This window comes from Corylus avellana, chromosome ca5, assembly GCF_901000735.1.
Source record: "Corylus avellana chromosome ca5, CavTom2PMs-1.0".
NCBI lineage: Eukaryota > Viridiplantae > Streptophyta > Magnoliopsida > Fagales > Betulaceae > Corylus > Corylus avellana.
This window is the reverse complement of record NC_081545.1, coordinates 4,691,810-4,705,116: the sequence shown is the minus strand read 5'-3', so window position 1 is coordinate 4,705,116 and position 13,307 is coordinate 4,691,810. Positions and strand designations below refer to the sequence as shown.

At 34.9% G+C, this 13,307-nt stretch overlaps 1 protein-coding gene across 1 annotated transcript; it reads left to right on the top strand.

Moving 5' to 3' along the window:
• Positions 1–5,666: 5,666 nt before the first annotated feature.
• On the top strand, positions 5,667–9,245 carry LOC132181596 (putative disease resistance protein RGA3). Its single transcript, XM_059594844.1, has 3 exons — positions 5,667–7,128; positions 7,663–8,427; positions 9,070–9,245. The coding sequence occupies exons 1-3, from the start codon at positions 5,667–5,669 to the stop codon at positions 9,243–9,245; spliced, it is 2,403 nt and encodes an 800-aa protein (XP_059450827.1).
• Positions 9,246–13,307: the final 4,062 nt, after the last annotated feature.

The window sequence follows — 13,307 nt, the reverse complement described above, 5'->3', positions numbered from 1 at the left end:
AAAAAATTCTCAAGAAACAAACTAAAGATCATCAATTCACAATTGCTAAAAATTTATACATAAAAGCACAAATATACATTCATCTTAAATATCTTATATCTCATACCTTAAATCATAGTTCAGAGTCACATATATTTTCATAAAACTGATCAAATAAACTTTCAATCTCATTGGAAGAAGAGAAAAACAGAGAGCATGCCTTAGAGAGAACGTTGTTTCCGTCGTTAGAGAAAAAGAAGAAACGGCGTCAAACTGAACCGGTTCAATTTTTTTAACTGGTTCCGGTTCATACATACTGAACAAAAAAAAAACAAAATTTTGAACCCGCAAATCTTTTAATAAATTAATGATACAAAATAAAATAAATACAATTTTGAACCTGCAAATCTTTTAATAAATTTCCGGTTCATACATACTGAACAAAAAAAAAAAAATTTTAAACCTGCAAATCTTTTAATAAATTAATGATACAAAATAAAATAAATAAAATTTTGAACCTGCAAATCTTTTAATAAATTAATGTCGCAAATCTTTTAATAAATTAATGATACAAAATAAAACAGCAATTAAAAAATATGGACACGGCAAATCTTTTAATAAATTAATCATACAAAATAAAATTTAAGATTTTTAATAAATATGAACACGTGTCGCAATTCTGATATGGACACGTGTCGCAATTCTAAGCACTCTCTACGTCAAAACTCGGCTTTTATATATATATATGGGAAAAATATAAAATGACCCCCCAAACTACCAGTCATTTGCAATTTAGCCCCCCAATGTTCAAAATGTAATAAAGTAGTCCCCTAAACTACCAACCAGTTACAATTAGGCCACTCCGTTAGTTAGTACCGTCAAAGTAAATGGAAGAGTAAAAATGATGTCGTTTTGTTAAGGTAAAGTTACTAAAATGCCCTTTTTAGGGAAAAAAATCAAATTAAAAATAAAAGCTCACTAAACATTGTCGTTTTGCTTTCGAAGAAAAACCCTTGCACGACAACCATATGAGACTTCCGTCCTGCAGTTTCTCACTTCGTCTTCTTCATCAGGAACCCCTCTAGTTCATCACTTCCCTTCTCCTCACAGCTGCCCAACCTTCAGTTAACCTTCTCCTCTCCGGCTCACCGCTCGTCAACTTTGAGGGTTTCTAACGCAGTTGGACTGATGATTCTGGTAATTTGCACATTCTCTCTTTACCCAAACCTATTTAAAATCTTCACTCAGTGCAAATGCTTCAGTCGCTAAAACATCAAGAGATGGTGTGAAAAGTAAAAATTCCAATTCTCTCTAATGTACCATGGAAGACGCCCAAAAATATAGCCCCTGAAACACCAAAATTACTCGTTTTCCAAATTTCGGAGTCAGAATCCAAAGCTTTTTCCCAATACCCCACCAAATCTCAAAGCTTCAAGCACCAAGAAAGACCCCAATTCACCACTAAGGAACCCAGGAAAAAAAAAAAAAAAAATCGAGCTTTCCAAAACATCAAGATGAGTTTTCTGCAGATTCAGCAAAAAACCTGACCAAAACAAAGACTTTTTCCATGTGGTTATCTTTGTGACAGCCAAAAAGAGAGGTCCCAAATGCTTATCTAACACCGACCCATTAGTTTTTTATGCAGAATTTCTACTATTAGGCAGCCATTAAAGACTGAGAAAAATGGTGATGCCGTGGTGAAAGAGAAAGGAGAAAGCTTTACAATGTTGTTGGCTAACAGTGGAAGAATACGTGACAGTTGGGGTAGGATTGCTGGGCCCATTAAAAAAGGGAGAGATAGAGAGAGAGAGAGAGAGAGAGAGAGAGAGCGCTTTGTCTTTAAGGAAAGTTTTGGCTGTCTCCATTTTCTCTGCTACAGTTCATCTTCAACCATCATCAAAGTCACCACCACTCTCTTCTGATTCTCCCTCCCCCTCTCTCTCTCTGCATGTGTTAAATGAAGGTTGGGCAGCTGCGTGGAGAAGGGAAGTGACGAACTGGAGCCTGGAGGGGTTCCGGATGAAGAAGACGAAGTGAGAAACTGCTGGACAGAAGTCTGATATGGTTGTCGTGCAAAGGTTTTTTTTGAAAGCAAAACGACAACGTTTAGTGGACATTTTTTTTAATTTATTTTTTTTTCCTAAAAGGGCATTTTAGTAACTTTACATCAACAAAATAACGTTGTTTTTACTTTTCCATCCATTTTGACGGTGTTGACTAACGGAGTGGCCTAATTGCAACAAGTTGGTAGTTTAGGGGGCTATTTTATTACATTTTGAACATTGGGGGGCTAAATTGCAAATGGCTAGTAGTTTGGGAGGCCATTTTATATTTTTCCCTATATATATGATTAGGTAATAGACTTATGATAGACCTGGAAGTCAATCCAATCCTTAATTTTCGTAAATAAAATTTTTTTTTAAAAAAAATCAATTAAAATTCTGCATTACTCTGTTAGGATTTTCTAGTGTCAAATGCAGATTGTGTTAAACGATTTGGACGAACTACTTTCATGGTTATTGCTATTGGGGCCTAATTGCTAGCTCGTTCATTCAAGGATGGAACTTACACTTTTAGATTTAATTTCATTGGTAATTTTGAGTTATTGTTGAGTTTATTGTCTGATTTTTTTGATGGACGCATGCTTAGGAAGCAGCATCCATCAAAAAATTAAATGATTATTAGTTTAAGTTTTTTATATCACACAAAAAATTAAATGCATCATCATATTATTTGTTAGAGATGATATATAAGCAAAAATTGAATACGTAAAATTGTTTAATTAGTAAGGATTTTGTCAAAATCTTATAAAAAATACTTATTTCATATACAAATTAAACCTAAAAAAAAGAAGACTAAATCTTGATTTAGAATAAGTTTGGTAGTTTATAATATTATGAAAATTTTATTGTCTTACTTCAACGAGGTGACCAAGTCCCATAAATCCAGTGGATATTTGAAAATTATTGGTTAGAACTTTTTTTTGAGCAAAAAAGGTCTGACACGACCTCATCAAGATATGGGTGAGATTCATTGTGGTTTATATTAATTAGACATAAAAATTCTTATTGTGAAAGTCGAACACATATGCTCTAGCGTGTACTAGCTAGGAATGGTTAAAAAATGGTTAGACGATGATAAGATTTAAGAAGCAAAATATGAGAGAAACATGCATGGCCACGTTAGATGTGATGGACTCTTTTCAAATATAATTTCAAGTTAACGACGCAGTATGCAGCCAATGAATATCACCCCTATGAATATCAATCACTAATCACTATAGATAACCATATATAGATTGATAGAAACCAAATGAATATTGTAAGTGGGTGGGTGAAGACCGGCGAGTGAAATAAAAAAGAAAGTAAATTGGGTGAAGAAAGCAACTCCCCGACACTTGACGTTACACCAACTTTTGATGTGGACAACGCCTACATCTTGTCTGTATTCTTAGAAATTGATCAGGACACCATATCTATTTAATTTGCATTCGCACAATAATTCAAACTTTATAATATAGTAATACATTAATAATCTTGTATTCAAACTCGATGGCTCTCTCCATATATAATAATATTTTTTGTTATGATTTTTTCTTTCCGGATTTTTTGTGGGCATGTTGGTTCTTTTTATGGCAATTGACCATGTCCATCCCTTCACAGCAAACACATCTTCCTTAATTTTACGCTCCAAGTTCAACACCTCTAAACACCAACTTTTAGCATTCACTCGATTTACCAACAACAAATAGCCGAACCAGCTCTGTTCCACACTGCTGCGAATACCATTAGGAGTTTGGGATCTCTTGCTCTTCAAGAGATTCGACTTCTATGGAATTTTAAAGATGAGCTTCAAAAGCTCGGAGACACCGTTTCAACTATCCAAGTTGTGCTTTTGGATGCAGAGGAGAAGCAGGCCCAGAACCTTGAGGTCAATGATTGGCTTTGAAAGTTGAAGGATGCCATGTACGACGCTGACCACTTGTTGGATGACTTCTCCACTCAACTTCTACAAAGACAAGTGATGACACTGGACAAGAAGATGGCAAAAGATGTAAATTCATATATAAATATGCATTTAGAAGTGGCAAAGAGTACAAGTTACCTCGATTGTCAATACTGCTCTAAAAGTTAGGTGACAACTACTAAAACCTGAACAGTAAGATTCAGCTAAATTATAATGATTAAAAGTCGTTCCTAAGTTACTTGACCTTTCTAACCTTCTCTCTATTATTAAAGATGTTTTAATGTTTTTTTTTTTTTTTTTTTTTTGTACCTTGGTCCGAACATAAAGTTTTTTTTTTTTTTTTCCTTAAAATGTATCATATTCTAGGAGCTCATTCTATTAATATTTTCATAACTTTTGAATAAATAAACGAAAGTAGGGTTAATCTTGAAATTTCACTAAAAAAGTGGTTTAGTTTTCTTCCAAAAATCTCAAAATTGTTTTTATGGGGGCTTGGGTAAGAAATGGCTCATTTGAACCTCCTCCTAACTAGGTAAACCAGATAAGGCCCACAACTCACTAAATGGACCTAAATTAGAACACTACACTTTGGTCACTTGGCCCATTGGCCCACAACACATATATCTAAGGTTTTTAACTTGACGAAATTTGGATCAAATACCCACCTAAACATGCCATGGACTGAAAGTTTAATTTCCAGATTTAACCCAAAGCTCTTCTTGATGCCATATATGAGAAATTACTTATTTTCTTGATATAGTCTTAACACCGCTTGAGGGTTATGTTTAGAAGTTTTTTACCACTCAAATGAGCCATTGAAAAGAGGTTTTTGGCTATAAAAGTTTCTGGTTTTTGGCTTTAGGTATTATATCCTATGTCTATTTCATGAATGAACATCATTATAAACGTCATTTTTATAGGACAATAATTTCTTCCAAAAGATCAACACATCTTGTACACATAGACTTAAATAGCTTTCAGGTTATAAACTATCATCTTACAAAATTATGAATGAAATATTAAATTATGCCCATCATTAGGGATAAGACTATGCCATGGATTAGTCCATTAGGTTAAGAAATTAATTATCTCTTATAATCTCTTTTAGTGTCTTTGATCCAATTTTTATAAGTTCACTAGGGCCAATAACATTGGTTCATATATCTAAAGCCCAAGACATTGGGCCAAAACTCGTACTAACTTATATCAAATATAGGGTGTTAGAGTAACAATATTTTCATGTATCATTTTGACATATATAGATGCTTTTATATTCCATCCTTTTGTCTGTTTTCTTTATCCTTACAACTGCTATAAATAGTGTCTTACCTAAAATAGTCTCATTTGTAAGAGTACTAACCATATGCAAAAAATGTACGGTTAATTAAGTTGCGACATCTTTCCAAGGAGCAAATGGCGTCTGGAAAAAGTCACATAAATTATCAACCCCCATTATAAACCCAACTATTCAATGGTAGGGGAATTCTAAAACTATCACAGTGAACGGATTGGAATGGGTGGTTGTAAATAAAAAAATAAAAAATAAAAAAACTCTGACTTAAACTTACAACAACTACAAACATGGCCTTCACATTTTCCTTAATTACACATATAGCCAAAAAAATGTTTAACTTTTCGAAATGCACCGTACTAAATATTTGGGAGTACTACAGGTACGCATCTTCTTTTCCAAATCGAACCAGCTTCTATATGGCTTTAAAATGGGTCATAGGATCAAGGCAGTTAGGGCAAGACTGGATGAAATTGCAACTGATAGGATCAAATTTGGCTTCAATGAGCACAACAGAGCGACACAGTTTGAGCATATGAAAAGACAAGATACACACTCATTTGTACATGGGGAAGATGTCATTGGGAGAGAGGATGATAAGGAGTCTATTAAAAAGCTGTTATTCGATCCCAATATGAATGAGAAGAATGTTTCCATAATTCCCATAGTTGGGATTGGTGGACAAGGAAAGACCACGCTTGCGCAGTATGTGTACAATGACGAGGAGGTTCGAAGACATTTTGACTTGAGGATGTGGGCATGTGTCTCTGATCCTTTTGACGTGAAAACTATCATTGTAAAGCTTATAGAATCTGCGACTAAGGAGAGACCTAAAAGCCTTGAGATGGATCCATTGCAAAGTGAGCTTCGAGCAAAAATTGATGGGAAGCGATATTTACTTGTTTTAGACGATGTGTGGAATGAGAATCGTGGTACATGGTCCAACTTGGAAAAGTTGTTAGTGGGTGGCCTGAGAGGAAGCAAAGTTTTGATTACTACACGTAGCGAAAAGGTTGCAGAGATTACAAGTACAATTTCACCATATCCTTTGAGAGGTTTATCTGAAAACAGTTCTTGGAATTTATTTAAGAAAATGGCATTTAAAGACAAGGAAGAGCCAAATGATCCAAAGCTAGCAGAAATTGGAAGGGAGATCATACAAAAGTGTGCACAAGTTCCTCTTGCTATAAGGAGCATTGGGAGTCTATTATATTTCAAAAATTCAGAAGATGATTGGTTGTACTTTAAAAACCATGAACTTTACAAAATAATTCAACAAGAAAATGATATTTTTCCAATACTTAAGTTGAGTTATGATCATCTCCCATCCCACTTGAAGCAATGTTTTGCCTTTTGTTCATTGTTTCCAAAAGATTATGAAATTGAAATGGAGGTGTTGATTCAGTTATGGGTAGCTCAAGGCTTTCTTCATTCATCATATGGAAATAGACATCTTGAAGATATTGGTCGCGAATATTTTATGGATTTGCTTTGGAGGTCGTTCTTCCAAGACGTACAAAGAGATATAGCTGGTGAATTAGAAAAGTGGAAAATGCATGACCTTATTCACGATCTTGCACAGTCAGTAGCAGGTGAGGAGTGCACAATTTTATATCCAGATAGAGAAAAAGTAGTTGGAAGAACTCGTCATGTGGCATTTCATTCTTCAAATTCATTACCAGATATTCCTGCACTTTTGCCCAAGCCTAACAAAATAAGAACACTTCTTCTACACATTCCAATACTTCCAAGACTTGATGATGAGCTTAACTTGAACAATGCGGTACTTGAGTTGAATAAACCAGTCTCTAATACACTTATTTCAAGTTTTAAATGCTTGCGTGCTTTGAATTTGAGTCAATCGAGTATTCAAAAAGTGCCGAATTCCATTGGCAAGTTAGAGCATTTAAGATTTCTAGATCTATCTAGGAATAAAGATATTAAACTACTCCCTGCTTCTATAACTAAATTGTAGAATTTGCAAACACTAAGACTTGACTATTGTCTTAAACTTAAAGAATTGCCAGAAGAGACTAGAAACTTAATCCGCCTAAGGCATCTTGGGCTAGATGGGTGTAATAGCTTGACGCATATGCCTCCTAGACTTATAAAGTTGACCGCTCTCCAAACATTGTCCCTATACATTTTAGGGAAAAAAAAAAGTTCTCTCTCCAAGCCAATGGGTGGGCTAGGGGACCTGGATGGTTTAGATGAGTTGAGAGGAGACTTATGGATCAAGGGTTTAGAGCACTCGAGATCTTCTCCATCAAAAGCAAAGGCTGCAAACTTGGAGAGGAAGTGACATCTTCAATGGCTGATATTAGAGTGGGACCCAGAATCTAGTGATGAAAGTGATAAGGCAATTGCAAATGATGAACAACTATTGCACCTAAATTTGAAATTATTATCTATATTTGGGTATGCAGGTGTGACGTTATCTAGTTGGGTGTCCTCGCTCTCAAATTTGACTAGTATTCAAATAGCGAATAGTAAGTGGCTTCAACAAATCCCACCATTGGACCGATTCCCTTTTCAGGAGCGTCATTATCTTAAAAACTTGAGTGAGCTGGAGTACATAGGCAATGATGGTAGTGACGTGTCCTCTTATCCCCTGAAAATTCTCAGAACTCTCACACTTATTAATTTGCCAAAGTTGAGGGGATGGCGAAAGACGAGGGAAACAAATCATCTTCCATTATTCCCTTCATTTCCTTCCCTTTATCATTTATTTATCAGTAATTGCCCTATGATGTCCCTAACAATATCCTCCTCTTCCTCTCCCCTTTCCGATCTCTCCAAATTGAAGTATCTTTATCTTGAGGAATTAGAGGACCTTGAATATCTGCCACTAGAGTGGCTGCAAAACCTCACTTCTCTTGAGACCCTGGGCATTTGGGATTGTCGTAAAATGAGAGTATCAATTTCTCCACTCTTTCAACATCTCACCTCACTTGAAAATCTGTCTATTCTTCACTGCAAAGAACTTATCATCAATGAGAATGAAGATGGCATACATGGCCTTGGACCTACAAGATTTGGTCATCTATCTATCGTAGGCGTTCCAAATTTGGTTTCTCTCCCAAGAGAGCTTAGAGATGTTACCACTCTGCAATGGATTCAAATTATGGATTGCCCTAGTTTGGTGTCTTTACCGGAGTGGATAGGCGATCTCACTTCACTTCAGGAAGAAAGTAAGGTTATATATATCTTATTTGATTTCATATGCAGGAAGAAAGTAAGGTTATAAAGACGCTTCTTCAGACCTTGTCAACAATTAGATTTGTGCAAAGCTCTAACTTTTACAGTATTTTTTTCTATCTTTCACTTCAATGGCATTTCTAGTATTGTTTTCTCTTTTATTTTTTTAAATATTTCTTTTGTTTCCCTTTGAAAATTAAATTCTACAAACGGTAGCATCACGTATTAGGTAGAAGACTTATAATTAATAGATGGGGGAAGTCAATCCCATCCCAAATTTTCACAAAAATTTAATACAAATTTGCATTACTGTGTTAGGATTTTCTCAGTGTCAAATGTAGATTCTGTTGAACGAACGGATAAAATTTACATTTTTATTATTTTCATTGAAAATTTTTGGGTTATTGTTGAATTTATTATTTTGTTTTTTAATCGAAAGCAGCTATTCGTGAAATGGGTTGTGGGAATCATGTGGATATTTCTACAATCTGTTTGGATAAGACAAATTCATTTCTTCAAAGAGACTTGGTATAATTGAGTTTCTCTTTTTTATCTGATGGTGGAATTGTATTAGTGATACGTATACCAATGTTAAAATGTCAAATGCTATTCCTTCTTCCTTATTTCACTTGCAGATACAATTGAAGCAATTGAAGCATTTCTGATTTATGATTTTGGAGAATTTCTTGTTTATCGGATTTCATATGCAGAAACAATTGATGCACTGACATACATGGATTTAAGATTTGGAGCCAACCCGAAACTTTTTCACTCTGCAACTAAGCATTTAGTTGAGAAGTCGGGAATTTGAGATGGAAAAATTAAGAAACATCTATATGATTCTTGGAATATCATCTTAAGGCTTGGTCTTTTAATTATCTTCTCAAAGATCATAAGGTGCTGAAAGCTGAAGCAATAGATATTAGACTTGGAGTGGATCAGGAGGCGTTTGTGAAAAGGGTGCTCCATGTCAATTGCCGAAAAAGAGACAATTCCTCTTATACGTGCTGGCCTGTAACTTTTATTTGTCTTTGCCCCTGATCCCATGTTCCATTTCCTTCTGCCTTGGAATTGTGTCCTTTTCACTTAACTCACTCCTTCCTTGATCGAAAAAGTATCATTTCATAACAGAGGCTTTTACAACAGAGGCCAAGAAGGGAGCTTTAAAATGAAGCTCTTCTTTTTTTCCCTTTTGAAGGAAACCCTGGGAAAGAGGTGGGGAGCTGGGAGTTGGGCTCAAGAGTTGTTTGGGTATTTTCCCGGATTTCTATATGATTTTTAAAATGTGTTTGATGGCTTTGTTTGGATTAGAAGCACGATCTTGATATTTAAATCTGGACATGCACAACTAGTGTTTGAATATTAGGAGTTATTATCCATTTTGTTAATGTAGAATATTTGGGTATCTTATGATTATGGGGTAGATTTAAGATTTATTCTTATACTCTGAATGCATGATACCTTATGTCCCTTGATGAGATAATATGTATTGGACATCCATTTATATTTTTATGCCTTCTTCTGTTATTTGATGAACAAGAAAAATGGGAACAGCTTTGTGATTTTGAATGGAGTATGTGATAGTTACATAATTTTGATAAAAACTGACATAAATTGCAGGTCTGTCAGCTTGAGCAGCAACTGTTTGATCATGTTTTCCAATCTTCTTCAAAGGATGTTTCAAGTTTGGCTCCATTGATTAGTCCTTTGTTTATTAATCAAACATTCTCCTCTTTTTCCATGTGGTGCCATGGTTGAGGCTTATTCAATAGAAAGTATAATTTGTAATACAGTGGGGATCAATCAGTGTTTTCATGGCTATGATCTAGTTAGCTTAACCAACTTCAATTTCATGTGCTTTTTTGTAACTTTACAAAGTTGAACTGAAGTTTGTGACTTTGTTCTGCAGCTTGATGTGATATTGCAACTCAGATACAAGTGAAGGAAGATGGATCTAAGAGGGGGTTTGCTAATTATGATTAAGTTGTCCTTTAGCTTATAATTTGTTCTTCATTTTTATGTTTCTCTTGTGGACCAAAAAGGAGGTCATATTTTGAATGAAGTTTGATAATTGTTTGCAAAGAATGGGTGCATTGATCTATCATCTTATTATGCATTTTTCTCTCCAATTTACAGCTTACTTTTTATAGAGATAGCTGATAGACCTGGATTACTGGTAGAAATCATTAATATTATTGCTGATTTCAACATTGATGTGGAATCAGCAGAGAGTGACGCAGAAGTATGCTCTCTCTCTCTCTCTCTCTCTCTTGCTCTCTCTATGTGTTTAAAAATCCTCTGTTTAAATGCCAGTGATCGGTATTGGATAAAAGACTTATGGTAGACCAAGGAAGTCAAACCCATCCCAAATTTTCATGGAAACTCAAATAAATTTTTGCATAACTCTTAGTATTCTCATAATAAAATGCATATTTAGAGAGATTCTTTTTATTATTATTGTTACTGGAGTCATTGTTGATGAATTGATTTTTCCTTTTTACTGTTTTCATTGGAAAATTTTGAGTTATTGTTGAGTTTATTATTTGGTTTTTTGATGGTCAACAGAGACTTGCATAAAAATTAATCAATTGATGAAGTGGATGTGAGAATCATAGGGGGATTTCTACAATATTCTGGGATATGTCAGCCTCACTTGTACTCAAAACAATGGAAACTATACAGAGCACTTTCATGATGAGGAAGATCGGGTGAGTAAATTGTGCAAGCATGCTGAGCCTGTGAAAGGGGACATTCAATTAACCATATTAATTTCAATTTTTAAATACTATTCTGCCTACAATTTGTTGAGCAACTTTTATCAGCCTTTAGAACTTAAAAGACATGATCAAAAATCCTAGCTGTCCTTAAAAGCCACCTAACAAGTATTTTGCATTTGCAGGTTTCTTCCACTTGCTTGAAACTTGAAAGCATTTTAATCCCAAAAGACATTGAGAATGCTTGCTTGTCTCCAAGTGAAATCGGTTGTTGTGCTCCAAGGGTACTGATTGGAATTGAAGATCATGTTAGCCAACCACTCTGCTTATGTGTCTCTTGTTAGTGCAGTGCTTTAGTTAGTGCTGCCTTTGCATATATTCTTTGCAATTTATATTCGTGGTTCTGTTATATCTAAATAGGCTTTTAAGAAGTCAGTGACATTTAATGGTGCACCATTAGCGTCCACTAAAGTGGAAACTGATAGTCTTAAAAAACTAAAAAAATAAAGCAACCAGCAGCACCCAAATGAAAGTGGACGCTGATGGTTTTAGTAGAAGCTAATGGTCCCAAAAACAAAAAAAATAAAGCAACCATTAGCGTCCAAACGAAAGTGGATGTTGATGGTTGCACTATTAAGTGGGCGCTAATGGTCCCAAAAACTAAAAAAATAAAGCAACCATCAGCGTCCAAACGAAAGTGAACGTTGATGGTAGACAAATGTCTCCAGGTGCTAAAAAGTAGAGGAGAGGAGGCGGCATCCCCAAACTTATCAATTCTAGGTGGAGGCCCAATACTTGATTATCTTCAAAGAGGAGAATACTCGCTAAGGTGGAGATTGTTGGAACAAGTGGCTCATATTCTACTACTGGCCCATTGGATGTAATTAGTTTATGTGGGCCTGGGGATAAATAAGTTTTAGAGGGTATTTTGGGGTTTTCCAAAATACTTGCAATTTGAGTTTTTCTATAAATATGTTATATTGTAACCGTAAATCATTGAATAATAAAATATAGTTGCACTTTCTCCTGTGGACGTAGGCACATTGTCGAACCACGTAAATCTGTGTCTTGACTCTCTCTTGATCTCTCATTTTGATTCCATATTATTCATCATTGTTGTGCACGGTAACATCACTTTCCTTCTTGCGACGATTGGTATATGCACACTTATATTTTACTAGTGGGTGTTTGGACTGTATTGCTTTCTCTTGTATTGTGTTTTTAATGAAGATTTTAACTTCAAAAAATGAAGATGCAGAGTTATCATGCATACCAATGTAAGAGAAGGAGGATTCTATCCTGGAGCCTGGAAGGCCGGCCAAAACTGACAAGGCTGCCATTTTGAGTGATGCTATGTGAGTGGTGACCCAGTTACAAAGTGAAGCCTAGAAGCTAAATGAATCAAATGAAGATTAAAGAATTGAAGGTGGGATTTTTTCAGAGTAACAACTTTCTTTTATATGTTTGGAGGATGTACTTTATTTAGAAACTGCTGCTTCATCTGCATTTCCCTTTTCTTGTGCAGGCTGAGAAGAATAAGCTTCGTGATGAGAAGCAGAGGCTCAAGGTGGACAAAGAGAAGTTTGATTTGAAGTATAGATGCTTCTTCATACCTTTGTGACAATCAAATATATGCAAAGCTCTAACATTTCTAGTATTGTTTCCAATCTTTCACATCATTGGGATTTCCAGTATTGTTTTCTTTTTTAATTTTTTCTTGCGTTTCTGTTTGAAATATAAATTCTGCAACATAAAAGACTTATAATAGATCAGGGAAATCAATCCCATCCCAAATTTTTACAAAACTTCAATATAAATTTTGCACTACTCTGTTACGATTTTATCAAATACCAAATGTAGATCATATTGCACAATTTGGGAACGCTCTTTTCATTATTATTGCTGTTGGAGCCTAACTGCAAGTAGTTCCATCAATGGATGAAATTTACACTTTTATTATTTTCATTGGAAATTTTTGAGTTATTGTTGAATTTATTATTTGGTTTTTTGATTGAAAGCAGCAATTCATGAAATTGGTTATGGGAATTAGGTTGAGATTTCTATAATCTATTTGGATATGACAATCTCACTTCTTCCAAGTGACTAATTTTGACGGGTTATACCCACTTATTTCTAAGAAGGAAGAGACAAACAAGTGA